Genomic DNA, 13,048 nt, shown 5'->3' on the forward strand with positions numbered 1-13,048 from the left:
GCGTCATTCCCTTTTGCCAAGTTTAACAAAGTGGACGGAGAGAGAAAAAAGATGGCAACAGGCCCATGTGAGAAACATGCAGACCTGCAACATTTGTTATGAGTTTATTTGAGCCGAACTGACGACAATGGCCTGGAAGCAAAACCAAACTGAGGAAACGTTACAGAAAATGGCACTTGCACCACTGATTTTATACGTTAGAATCAAAGGGGAATACAGAAAGAAGGGATCGCGTGAAATTCAGGGGTGACAGATTGGGGGGGAGGGAGAGCAAAGCAGGGAAGCCCCTGGGACTGGGTAAGAAGTAAAACAGACTTTCACACGGGCGGGTGCGGGAGGGTGGAGGTTAACAATCACCGGATGGACCGCAACAATGGTCTCCCGTGGGAGGCTGCGCCCTGAGGGTGCGGACAAAGGGAATCCTCCCCACGTTCCGAAGGAATGTTATCATAGAGGCAAAAATAGGCTCAGTTAAGGTACAGACTGACCTTTGTCGAGGAGGACAGCGGAGGACTTGACTACCTGCCCCGACCGGTCTCCAGGAGGTCATTTCAGGCCGCCCTGGGGGGTTACTTCCCGCCTTTGGAAGACCCTCCTCGCAGGCCTCCCCTGCGCCGGTGTCAGGTTCACTATGCGATCCGCACATGTAACCGATCACAACATTCTACACGCATGCAGGCAGGACTAGGCCCCAGCTCTTCACACGAGAGGAGTTCAGGAAAAGCGGATATGAAATACGCAGAGTCCCACTTGGCTCCTTCCATTTTTAAGGGCATTTTTCAGACTAAAGTCGTCTAAGAGCCCCTGGGCACCTTAGTGCCCTGGTTTTGGGTCCTGACCAGACCTGAGTCGGGGCCACCCAACTTCCAGGAGCTGCCTCTGCGCGAGCCGAGCTACCCTTCCCCCACCTTGAGCTTAGACCGCGGAAAAGATGACCAGAGGGACAGGCCTCAGGAACCAACGCTGCACCGGCTCCTTCGTTTTGGAAGAAAGGCCGGAAGGGGAGGTCTTCGGTCACTTCTGTCGGAAAACAGATCAAAAACGACCTGGAGAGGGCCAGACCAGCGGGGCACGGCGAGATCCTATTCTGCCAGAGAAGCCCCTGCTCTTGGCAAGACTTGCTTCGGGGCGCGGATGACTTTACTCCTGAGGCCGCCGGCGTCTCCAGAAACCATAGCAGCGCTGCGGGCGGTGGGGGAGGGCTCCCTGGGAAGACTTCCGAAAGCGGCAGATGTTGGGAAGGGCAACCACCGTCTTCCTGCGCCCGGGAGGCTTGTGACCGAGCAGAACCTTCGCCCCGGCCGGCCTCCGACTCCGGGCTGCAGCAGTCCGCACATTAGCAGAGCTCGCCAAGGGCATGGAAACCCGGCGTGCGAGGGGATGGATCCCCACCCGCTCCGGGTGAATGCAACTTGGTGAACTCGGTGATAAACGCACAGAAATTGGTTTCCTATAGAACAAGACCCACTTCTGCGCTGCTCCTACCTGCAGCACTGACTTCCAAGATGCTGCTCAGCTTCCCACTAACATCTGATCAATCTAACGCTTTTCTCTGCATTGAAAAAAATATGCAGTTAAAGGTTCTTTTACCTGGCTTTCCCAGTGCCAGGGCTGCCAGGTGTTAGGAACCATCTCTCCTCCCTTCCTATCCCGACCTCTACCCTCACACATGGACCCCTGCTTCCTCCCCTGTCCACCGTCCCCTCCTCTCCCGCCCCCGCCCAAGTCCCAGGCTCGGTCGCGCCACCCGCGTTCCTTCCTCTTCCTGGGCCACTAGTTCGGCCTTCCTGGACCCGCTTTACGCAGGGGCTCCCAGGACCCGTCGGGGAAGACCTCTTGTGGGCACTGCGAGCACCCCGTGGGGCCCTACATCCCCAAATCTACTCTCCCGCCCTGCCGGGTCCCGTGCACTGGAATCCGGGCGCCCAGGCGCGGCCTCTGGTGCTCAGAGACCCAAAATGACCGAAGGCACGGCGCCACCACGCGTCAGGAGGCCCCGACTCCCACCTGGGGCCGAGGCGCGGCTCCAAGGCCCCTCTCTACGACGACGTGCAGGTGTGTGCACCGGGGCCGCAGAGCGAGCCGCGCCGTCGGGCAGGCGCGGCCGGGGCCCCGCGTCGCCCTCCCGAGCCAAGGTTCTCGGGAACGGGCCGCGGGGAAGACGTTGGCGGGAGGAGTTAGCGGCTGTTGGGAGAACGGGTCCGCGTAAACAGTCCCTTCCAAAGCCCTGGCCAACGCGGGGTGGGCCGCCTTCCTCCCACCCAGGCCGGGGGCGCCGGGCAGCGGGGGCGCAGTGCGGACCGCGACCTCCAGCCGGGCACTCCGGGCAGGGCGGCGCAGGAGCGGGGAGCCGCCGCCCGTTGGCCCCGTTGGGTCTTGAAGGCAGAGCTGGTGGTAGAACTGCTGCCGGGAGCTCGACGGGTGAGCAGGTCGCCATGGTGACGCGGCCCGGGGGCGCGCACGCCGCTGCGGTTGGCATGGGAGCGGCGCCGCGGGACCCGGGAGCACCGCTGATTGGCTGATTCAACAGACGCGGGTGGCGTGGGGAGGAAAATAATTAGCGCTGAGCCCCTAGGCTGCAGCCGCTGGGCGTCCGGCGCCCTCGCCGGAATCTGTCTGCATCGCGTCCCCTCCCGCCCCGCCCCCCCACCCCACCCCGGCTACACCACCTTCCCAATCCGCCCGTCCCCCTGGCCCGTACATTGCACTTGCTAATTGTTCGAGACGTATTTAGAGCAAAGGCGGAGAGGAGCGACGCCCGAGGTGGGGCCTTCGGTCTGGAGAACGACCCCCGCTTGTTTCTTGGGAAGGGGACGTTCTTTCCCGCAGTGAAGTATCCGCGGTCTTTCGCTTGCGGGCCGGGCGGGGGGCTAGCCTTGCAGCGGAGAAAGTCTAGGACTGTAGGTCTGGACCCCCAAGAAAAGTGGGGCCCTGGTATCCTGGTTTGGAGGTTCGTCAGGCTGCCCGCGCCTTCCGGCCTCCACCAGGTCTCGGAAGAAAGCCTGGGCCGACTCAAGTCGCTGTTTTAGAGCGAAGCAGCATCGATCGCTGGCGCCCCTAGGCCCAGGCCGTTTTGGCCCTAATAATTGCCGGGAAGATCACGTGTCTGAGTGCGCTCCCTCCTGGAGACAGGCCAACTCCTGGGAGCCTCGGGTGGAAGGGGTTGGATCACCGACCTGTGTGTTTCTCCTTCCCTGCCGACGGCAGCCAGTCGAGGCCTAGGCGATGCATCTTAGCAGCTCCAAGAGCGGAGTAGTCCTGGCTCCGGTGTCCCGAGGTCCCGATGCTTGTCAGATGGCGACCAGAGCCCAGCTCGGCCAGGACGCCCCACAAAGAACAGTGCTAGGGGTGCTAACCGAGAATGTGCAGTACCGGAGCGTCCAGGTAATGGCGCAGCAGCGCTGGGAAGCTGCTGGCGGGGAAGGGCTGTCCTGTCGCGGCGGGGAAATGGGCTTCGCTTGCAATTCCACCTACAAACTCCCCTGCAGAATTCCAGCCCTGGGGTCGGGATTGTTGGGACACAGCAGTTTCGAGCTAGAAATAGCGAATACTTTTCCCTCCCAAAACAGGTTTAGGAACAGTTTGGATGAGGCTAAAAGGAAATGAGAATGCCCCCAAATAAACTATAGAACCGGGGTTACTCCAGGTCAGAGCCTGTGCAGACCGCTCCAAAGCCATCCTGGACAGCCCTCGAGGATGGGAGAGCTCCCATCCGGATTGGATCAGGCTAGACTAGATTATTTCCCAACGTGATTTGAAAGCAGACATCTCCCCACTACTGACACAGGGCAGCTGGGCAAACAGATGACTGGCCATTAGATATTGCTTAACTGATCCCTTAACAGGTTGAAATTAAATTCAGTCATTGAAATGCAGATGAGGAGTCTGGATGCCTCAGAATGGATTTTGAGGTTTAAAAAAAAAAGCTTCCCCAAGCCTATTATCAGACAAACTCCTGATAACAGTGCTTTTAAAAGCCCGTATTGCACATTTGTAGTGGAACAAAGCTGGTAATAGTCCAGCGAAGCAGGCAGGCTGGGTCTCCTTGCCGTTTCATAGGTGAGGAAATTTAAGAGGGTTAAGAAAGGCCAAGGAGGTGGGGGTGCCAGGAGATACTGGAGGAGGGTGGATTAGAAAGCCCCTCATCCTCTCACCTGGCCCCTTGAGCCTTTTTGTGGCATCTGATTAAATGGGAGAAAAATACCCAGTGTCCTGTGGAAAGCTTTGGAAAAAATGGAGTAAAGTTGTTTTGAACAATTGTCGTTTGTGGAGCAACAAATGCGTGCACTTCTTTAAGCCTGGTTCATAGGAGCTGGCCTGGCCGCTGGGCCTTCGCTGACGGGTCTAACCTCCCCGCTGTTCCCCTGGCTCCTCCACAACCATCATAGAGATCTGCCTTACACCCCTGCCTCTCTCCTCGATCCACCTCCATCCTCACTCTTGGTTAGAGGCTTTGCGTCCTAATTTCCTAAAAATATAAAAGCACCCGGAGGAGAATGTCCATATGTTCCCAGGTGCCACACACTCCCCATGCCCACCGTGCTGTGCGACCCAGGTTCCTGCTCTTATGGGAGGTGAGCCCCTCCTGATGCGAACACCTTACACTCTCTGCCTCTTCAGGGACATTAATCCAACCCCTTTTTTTTCTCTCTCCCCAGTTGTCTCTTCTTTACTGGGTCAGACCCGTAAGTGTACAAATACAATTTTTTCATCTTAAAAATCTTTCAACTGCAAAGCTCTCTGCCGTGTCTGTCTCTTTATAGCACGATTTCTCCAGACTAAGTTTGTCCCACTAGATCGTAAGGGCCACCAGGATGAAGATTTGGGGTGCCAGGGTCACTGCCCAGCTCCCGGGGCTTTGACCGGCGGCTGGCCAGGGGCACATGCTCCTGTTTGTCGCACGAATGTTCCCTGTCTCTAGTTCTTCTCCTGTTCACTTTTGACTCAACGGAGCCTTTTTTATTTCCAAAACCAATTTTCCTCTCACTCAGCCTGCAGCACACCACTCTGTCCGGGCTTCCTGCCCACACACCCCCACCCCCACCCCCGTGCCCCAGCCCCCTGGCCACCCCTGCTGACCATCCAGTTCTGCCTTAGCTAACCTCCGAAGTGTGAGCACTCCAGGGCTTGGCATTTGATCTGAGCCTGCACTGCCTCCCTCTGCAATTGCTTCAAGGCTCTGAGTGTGAATTGCCACCCATCTGCAGCTGGCTCACACTCTCATCTCCTGTCGGGGCCACTTGGCTCTCTCGCACACACGCACACACTCCGCATCCTACGTGACAGCTCGCTGGGATCCTCGGCTCTTGCACATGGCATCTCCAACTCGTGCAAAGCCCGCCCCAGCCCCAGCCTGCCCTTCCCAGATCCTCTCCTCTCAGGGAGCGTCCATCCTTCCTGTTATTCAGCCCAAAAGGCTCCGTCATCCTCAAGGCTCCTTTTCCTCCCACCACTCATCTACTTTGCTGGAAAAATACTGCCGGCTCTGCTTTGTAAAATGTCTAGAATGTGTTCCCTCTCCATCCTTCCTAACGCTGCACTGGTGCAAAGCCCGTTGTATCCTATGTGGACTTTGCAAGCGGCACCGCCTCATCATACTCGTCTTACTGGCTGCAAGATCTGGCTTCTCCTCTGTTTCTGACTTCATGACTGACTCTGAGCCCTGTCTCATTCTGCGCCATCTGCTCCCTGCTGGGCTCAAAGGCACACTCCCACATCAGGGCGCTCGCCCACGCTTTCCCTCACCCCCCACGCCCTCGCTCCTCTGTCTGCGGCCTCCCTCCCTTGGCTCGTTCACACCTCTGTCTTCCTCGCCCTGGCCACGCCGTTTAAAGTGGCGATGGCTGTCTCTTCCCGGCACTGTTCTTCCCCGAGGCACTTCTCACTCTCTGACCTGCTGGGTCTTTTCTTATTTGTCTGTTCTTCGTCCCCCTGTGACTAGGATAGAAGCGCTATCAGGGCAGTTCTTTTGGGACGTTTCATTCACTGCAAACCTCTGGACACCTGGAGTGATATCTGGCACCTGGTGGATGCTCAGTAAATGTGTAAGGAACGAACGTCTCCACCCACGTACACATTCCAATGCAGCAAAAGGCAGCCTTGGTAGTAAGTTGGAGTTAGGATTATCTGGTCCTAATAGCATGTGATTTTGGTCCTGTATGGTCCCTGTGATGTTTCCAGTGCCACCATGAAGAATTATTTTCTTACCAGAGTAGACACAAGCCACGTATTTAACTCGCTGCTGGGCAGGAAAAGTTGTAGGAACACATAATCCAGGAGGAGTCTCAACAGCAGACACGAAGATTAGTTACGAACGATGAAGCGTGAACACAGGAGCTAGACCCGGCGTTGGCACACCTGTTGCACGGATTCGTGGAGCTCACACTCCTGCCCGGGCTCCGCTGTCCCTCAGCCCCTCCCACATGCCTCACGCCAGCACGCACAGTGTGTGTGTGTGTGTGTGCACATGTGTGTGAGATACATCATGCTGGTTCCCACAGGGGCACACACACTGGTTTCCATCGCTAAAGTGACAGGAGTAACACAACGGGAGAGGTGATCAGTACCTGGACAGGGTTAGATTTCCCAGGGGTCGCGGCATCCTGTCACACAGACAGACGCTGTGTTGAGAGACTGAGGTTGTCTGAGTCTCTAAAATCGCCCTGTTTCTCAACAACTGGGGGTGCACCGGGAACTTGATGGGGCGCCAACCGAGGGGGCGCCGCGTGAGGAGGAGGACTGCGGGGTCGCAGCCGAGTGTCCGGGCCCAGCCGGGGGGCACTCACGGAGCCCCGCAGCCGTGTGAGCACCAAGCCCACTCCGGCCCCTCCCGGGTGGTGCCTGTGTCATCGTGGAGAGGAGTTAGGGCGTCTTTTTCCTCTGGCCGTGAGTCCCCTTTGATAAAAATGGGAGGAAGATGACAGATTGTAGATGGCTCTCCTCCCAGACGTCCAGCGTAGACAAGACAGTGGAGAAGGCAGCCCGGGGAGCCTCACCGTCTGACACTGCGTGGCAGACGGGGACCTTCCCATCTGGGGTTCCTCTCGGCTTCCCAGCCTGCTCGGTCTGAGTCACGCGGGATCGCGCCGCCTGCTGGTCTCCGGGGTGAGGGGCCCCCAGCCAGAAACGCAATCCCTTTCTAGGGGATCCCCACGGCGAGGTACTTCTCGGGGTCGGAAAATGCCTTCCCTGCAGCCGTGCTGAAAGCGCAGTCCGCCTGCGGGGCCCACGTGGCGGCCAGGCAGGGACTGGATGTCCACATGGCGGAGCCGGAGCCGGAGGACGGACCCAGCTGCACGGGGAGTGATGGGGTGGCCTTTGGGGACGCGTACGAAGTGGACACCAGCACACTGAAGTCAGACCTGCACTTCCTGCTGGACTTCAGCACAGGTAAGCTGACTGCCTGTGGCGGGTGGGCGGGTGGGTGGCAGGTCCCCTGCGTCCAGCATCGCCCACAGCGTTCAGTTGCACGGTACCAGCCGGGGAGCCGTACTGGTTCTCACGATGGCCTGCGGGGGCCAGTGGCGGGCCAAGGCTTCCGATGAGCTGCCTCACCGAGAACGTCGCCCCCCCTGCAGTGTCCCCCATGCTGGTGGACGCAGCTCTCCATCCCCAGTCTGAAGTAGTGTCCGACTGGGGCACCGACGTGATCAGCGTGACGGAGTATGTGGAAGAAATTCACCAGTATCTCAGGGAGGCTGAAGTAAGTGCTCCCAAGTCCTGCCTCCGTTTCCGGCAGCCCAGCACTTAGTAGGGAGACGGCTGCCAACCGCCACCCGCGCAGGGAAGGCATTCTTGGGGCGGGTCCACATACGAGCGTCTCTGACGATGCTAGTGGGCAGGTGAGCAGCAGACGCTCATGGGTTTGTGCATTTGGGGCCATCCGTGCCGCCGCCGCCCCCGCCCCCGTTGGGCTATTCATCTGCCAGCACATATTCCAGAACCAGCAGCTCATACTGTCCTCTGTGTCCTCACCAAGATGTACTTGGCTCTTGGTCCATTAGTTAGTTCCCTGCTGGCCTCTGCCCCCGAGATGTTAAAATAGCAGGTGTCCTGTGACGTGTGACCCTCCCACTGGAGCCACGGTGTGTGAGCTCAGAAACGCCCTCCCCACGCAGACGCGGCGCCGGCCCAAGGCGCACTACCTGCGGAAGCAGCCGGACATCACGGACGGCATGCGCCGGATCCTGGTCGACTGGCTGGTGGAGGTGGCCGAGGAGTACCGGCTGCGGGCCGAGACCCTCTACCTGGCCGTCAACTTCCTGGACCGCTTCCTCTCGTGCATGTCTGTCCTGAGAGGAAAACTGCAGCTTGTGGGGACAGCGGCCATCCTCCTGGCCTCGTGAGTAATCCGCAGCCTGGGCGACGTGAGGTTCCGGCCTGCCCGCGCGGGGTTCACGCTCCGTTCGCTGAAGACAGGCAGGGCTTTGCCAGGCGGACCCAGTCGTGCGTCTTTGACAGACTGTCACAACTTCACGGTGTTTACTGGGAAACAGTCCCACCACACGCTCGCTCTTCAGTCAGACGCTTCTGATGTGTAGTGACAAGTGCAGTTCCGTGACTGCGGCGGCCATCGGCCGTCACTCGGGGTTTGTGCGGTTGCAGTGAACACCTGCTCCAGCTCGTTCCTGTCACGACCGGGCATCGGGAACGGTGTGGGGAGGGCTGGGCGGTGACGAGATCCTTTTGAGTAGGTGGCCTGCTGGTGACAGTTTCCTTCCTATTCTGGCCTCAGATATTCTAGTTATCAACTTACCTAAAAATGTGCCAAGATTTCCCTACAGAAAGGGGAAATAAAGGCACAAGCAAAGAATTGGTAACTGTGAAATTTTATCATTGTCATTCTCATGGATATACAGCATCATTTGCTAATGCAGTAGAGAAAGCTAATCATAATTTTTTTTTAATCTGAGACTTAAGGAATTTTTTTTCTGCCACATGTTCAACACAACATTCTTTCCCACCCGAGGGTTTGAATTAGGAGTTCACACATGTGTCTGTCATGTGGAATCTTCTGGTGTGGCAGGGCCAGACCTAAAATTCCTAGTTGGAAGGTGTTTTCGTCACCACTCCTAGCAGGCGGTACAATATATGTTGGTAGCACGCATGTCCTTGTTCCGGAACCAAGTTCCTGATGCCCGTTAGTGATTCCCCACGTGAGAGGCGAGGTGAGGGGGTGATGGCGTGGGAGGGGCCGCGGGCCCCCAGCGTCACTGGCTCAGGCTCTTGGCCTTTTTTCCCCAGGAAGTACGAGGAGATCTACCCGCCCGAGGTGGACGAGTTCGTCTACATCACAGACGACACCTACACGAAGCGGCAGCTGCTGAGGATGGAGCACCTGCTGCTGAAGGTGCTGGCCTTCGACCTGACGGTGCCCACCACCCACCAGTTCCTCCTGCAGTACCTGAGGTGCCAGGGGGTGTGCGTCAGGACCGAGAACCTGGCCAAGGTGCGCCGCACGGGTCAGCCAAGAGCGTGGGCACCGTGTCGGGGTCGGGGGGGGGGGCCTTTCCAGTCATCCTTCCGTTCTTCCTGCCTTTTCAGGGGGGTTTGGTTTTGTCTTGGGCCCAGCAAACATCTTCTTTTTTTTTTCTTTTTAGATTTGTTTATTTTTAGAGAGAAGGAAGGGAGGGAGAAAGAGGGAGAGAAACATCAGTGTGTGGTTGCCTCCCATGTGGCCCCCCACTGGGGACCTGGCCCCCAACCCAGGCATGTGCCCTGACTGGGAATCGAACTGGTGACCCCTTGGTTCACAGCTCGAGCTCAATCCACTGAGCTACAGCAGCCAGGGCCCAGCAAAACTTCTCGGTAATGGAAGAGACCTAATTGTACGAACATGACTTCTGGTTACACGGTGTTCCTGTCAATCACGTTTGGCAGTCACGGCTGTGTACTCCCTGAACTCTGAAAGAGGCTTAAGCTTGGAACCTGTGCCCTTGTTGGGTACAGACCACAGGCAAGCCACACCTCTCAGGTGTGCAGAGGAGGGACAGAGTAGATGGGTTTGATTGGGCTCTGATCCCTCTGACACACGGAGTGAGGAAGCACGAGGCGGTCACCAGCGTTACAGGACTTCGCCGCAGGCACTACAGTGTGGCTTGGGCGAACTCGGCTCCGGCCGCCTCGCTGTAGCCTGTTGGGAGTTTCTGTGCTGCGCCAACAGTAATCGGGAAGCCCGTCTACATTTCCCAGTGTGTCTCTTCTGACCTGATGCGGCCCGACTGGTGCTGTTCTCGCCTCTGAGCTGCGTCTTGTGGCCTGGTGAACGAATAGCCCCAATATGGCCCTGCTTTGCCTTTGCCTGGCGTCCGTCGCCCCACCCCAGTGGCCAGAGCACTGCACCTTGACCTGGCCCACCTACGCCCACACTGCCGGTGTGAGATACACAGCCCGTCCACACGCCGTGTGCTCGGGCCAAGTACGTGTGCGCTGAAATCTGTGACAACGTGAGTGTTGTTCGGCTGTGGGCAGCCTGGCAGTCACCGACCTAGTGAGCAACCGTGCGTGTCAAATGCGCACGCAGCTGATGCGGGTGGAACTCAGACGAGACAGTTTGCCCCCCCAGCATTTCTCAGTCGCCTCGTAGCCTCGGCCCAGTCCCCCCCACCCCAAGTACGGCTCTTCCCTCCTGTCTTTAGTACGTGGCGGAGCTGAGTCTGCTCGAAGCTGACCCGTTCCTGAAGTACCTGCCTTCCTTGATAGCCGCGGCCGCGTACTGCCTGGCAAACTACACCGTCAACAAGCACTTCTGGGTGAGGCTCCCCCGGCATTGCTCTAGATGAAGTTCAAGGCCTCTGTAAAGCCCACCGGGTGCCGCCCAGGGCTTAGGATGATGGCCTGACCCTGTGGGTCCCACCGGCTGGTGTGGCCTGGATGAGCGCACCCATGGGCCGGTGGCTCACTCTGCACTGAGGGGAGGCTGCGGGGAGTCGGGGAGGAGGCCCGTGGGTGCGGGGCTGTGGCAGAAGCAGTGCCCACGTCACGGGGAAGCTGCTGACGTTTCCCAAAAAGTGGTGGACAGCCCAGCTCCCGGCAGGGTGGTCGGAGGGTCGGGTCCTGAGGGGAAAGAATCCCGTGGCCCAGGATGGTGGCAGGATCGGGCCCTCGATTCGGTTCTGAAGGTTGTCTTTTGTGCCGAAAGAAGTGGGGGGCCTGCTTTTATTTTCTAGAATACTGTCTCTTCTTCTGACTTCGGCAAAGAATCCTCCGGATTCTGTGTAAACGGCGGTCCGCTCAGCACACTGCAAGAGCGCGGTGTGAGCGCCTTTAGAACTCTGGCTGCCCTTTCTAATGTTTCGTGTCTAACCTGTCCGAAGAAGGGTTACAGTTCTTTTGGACCTAAGTGTGGACAGTAAGGGGTTGATCTCTTTATTTCAGCGCTTTATCTTCAGATTCCTTACGCCTTGGAGAGTTACATGATGCAGTTTTGTTCTTTTGTCTTTGTTAGCCAGAAGCCCTTGCTGCGTTCACGGGCTACTCGCTGGGCGAGATCGGGCCGTGCCTGAGGGAGCTGCACAGGGCCTGCCTCGACGCGCCGCGCTGGCCTCAGCAAGCCGTCCGGGAGAAGTACAAGGCCTCGAAGTGAGCGCCAGGAGTGTCCTTACCGGGCTCACTAGTTACAGCTTTAATGGGACATGGCAATGTCAGAGTCAAAAACAGAACAAACCGTATCCAGTGCTAGGCTGGAAAAGCAAGGCTATAAGATCAACAAAACCAGTTTGGAGAGACCCAGCTTGATAATTTGTCAGCTTCCAGTACACACAGTCAGCTACCCTCCTTTCTTTTTCTTTCTTCCTTTCTTTCTTCCTTTCTTTCTTTCTTTCTTTCTTTCTTTCTTTCTTTCTTTCTTCTTTTTTTTTTTAAAAAGATTTATTTATATTTAGAGGGGAAGGGAGGGAGAGGAACATCAATGTGTGGTTGCCTCTCACACGCCCCCTACTGGGGAACCAGCACACAACCCAGGCATGTGCCCTGACTGGGAATCGAACCAGTGACCCTTTGGTTCCCAGATCAGCACTCTGTCCACTGAGCCACCCCAGCCAGGGCTCCTTTCCTTCTGTTGAGTTTTCTAGAAAGTTTTCTGTGGCCTCACCTGGCCTTTAGGAAACTGGAGTCTGGGGTCTGTGCTCAGCTGGCCTGGTCTCGTTCCAGGTACCTGCACGTGTCCCTCCTGGAGCCGCCGGCGGTCCTCCCTCTGCAGTGAGTCTCGGGGCCGTAGCGCCTGCGGAACGAAGCCCCCGATCAGCGGATCAGCCCTGGTTTTTGTAGGCTTCTGCAGGTTGGATCAACTGGTGTCGCTTTCATAGAGATGACCTATTTTTTAAAGATGTAAATGCATTTAGGTTCTCTTAGATTTAGTAGCTTGTAAAATAGTCTAACACTTTTAAAAGAATAAACAACTTGCCTTCTGGCCACATTAGGCTTGTTCACTGAGTACCATGGTGACACCCTCACCTGAATCTGAGCTGAGAGTATGATAATGTCCTCTCTGTTGTACGCTTTCTCCTTTGTTGCTTTTATGAGACTGACGCGCTGCCAACTGCGCTGAGAGGGCACCTTTCTCCTACGTTGCTTTTAAAACCCTGGCACGCTCTTCGGGTTAGGTTTTCCGTGGCCCCGGAGATGGTCCTGTTTGGTGAATGGCCGACCTGAGACATTTTTGTGCGGGGGGGCCCCCTGCACGTTGCTCTCCCTGATTGGGCAGAGGAAGGCCTGGATTGGACAGATGAGTGAAGGGGTGTGAGCAGGCCCCGCGGGCCCCGCCCCCTCCGCGGACTCGGGGAGGGCTGCCTGCTCCCAGGGCCCTCCGAGGGCCAGCGCCCCTTCTGCGTGCCCCAGGGACGGGGTGCGCATCTCCCAAAGGGCCACAGTGGTGTCAGCACTCTGAGTTTTTTAAATTTTATTTTGTTTTTCGTTTTCGGTGCTCGGGTTTTTTCCCAATGTTCATTTTTTATTTAGTCACCCATCAAGCCTACATTTCAGTCTTAGGAGATGCTCAGAGAAGTAGAAAGCGCCGATGTCTCCTTGGGAGCGGGCTTCAGCACAATTA

The 13,048-nt window shown here is 57.3% G+C and overlaps 1 protein-coding gene across 1 annotated transcript; it reads left to right on the forward strand.

Moving 5' to 3' along the window:
• The first annotated feature begins 3,204 nt into the window (after positions 1 to 3,204).
• Positions 3,205 to 12,326, forward strand: CCNA1 (cyclin A1). The gene is made up of 8 exons (XM_037138655.2): positions 3,205 to 3,384; positions 7,143 to 7,389; positions 7,578 to 7,702; positions 8,118 to 8,341; positions 9,244 to 9,448; positions 10,638 to 10,751; positions 11,447 to 11,580; positions 12,151 to 12,326. Exons 1-8 carry the CDS (start codon positions 3,226 to 3,228, stop codon positions 12,200 to 12,202), a joined length of 1,260 nt encoding a protein of 419 aa, XP_036994550.2. The 5' UTR covers positions 3,205 to 3,225; the 3' UTR covers positions 12,203 to 12,326.
• Positions 12,327 to 13,048: the final 722 nt, after the last annotated feature.

This window comes from Artibeus jamaicensis, unplaced genomic scaffold (assembly GCF_021234435.1).
Source record: "Artibeus jamaicensis isolate MK-2021 breed Jamaican fruit bat unplaced genomic scaffold, CSHL_Jam_final contig_415, whole genome shotgun sequence".
In the NCBI taxonomy this organism is placed as follows: domain Eukaryota; kingdom Metazoa; phylum Chordata; class Mammalia; order Chiroptera; family Phyllostomidae; genus Artibeus; species Artibeus jamaicensis.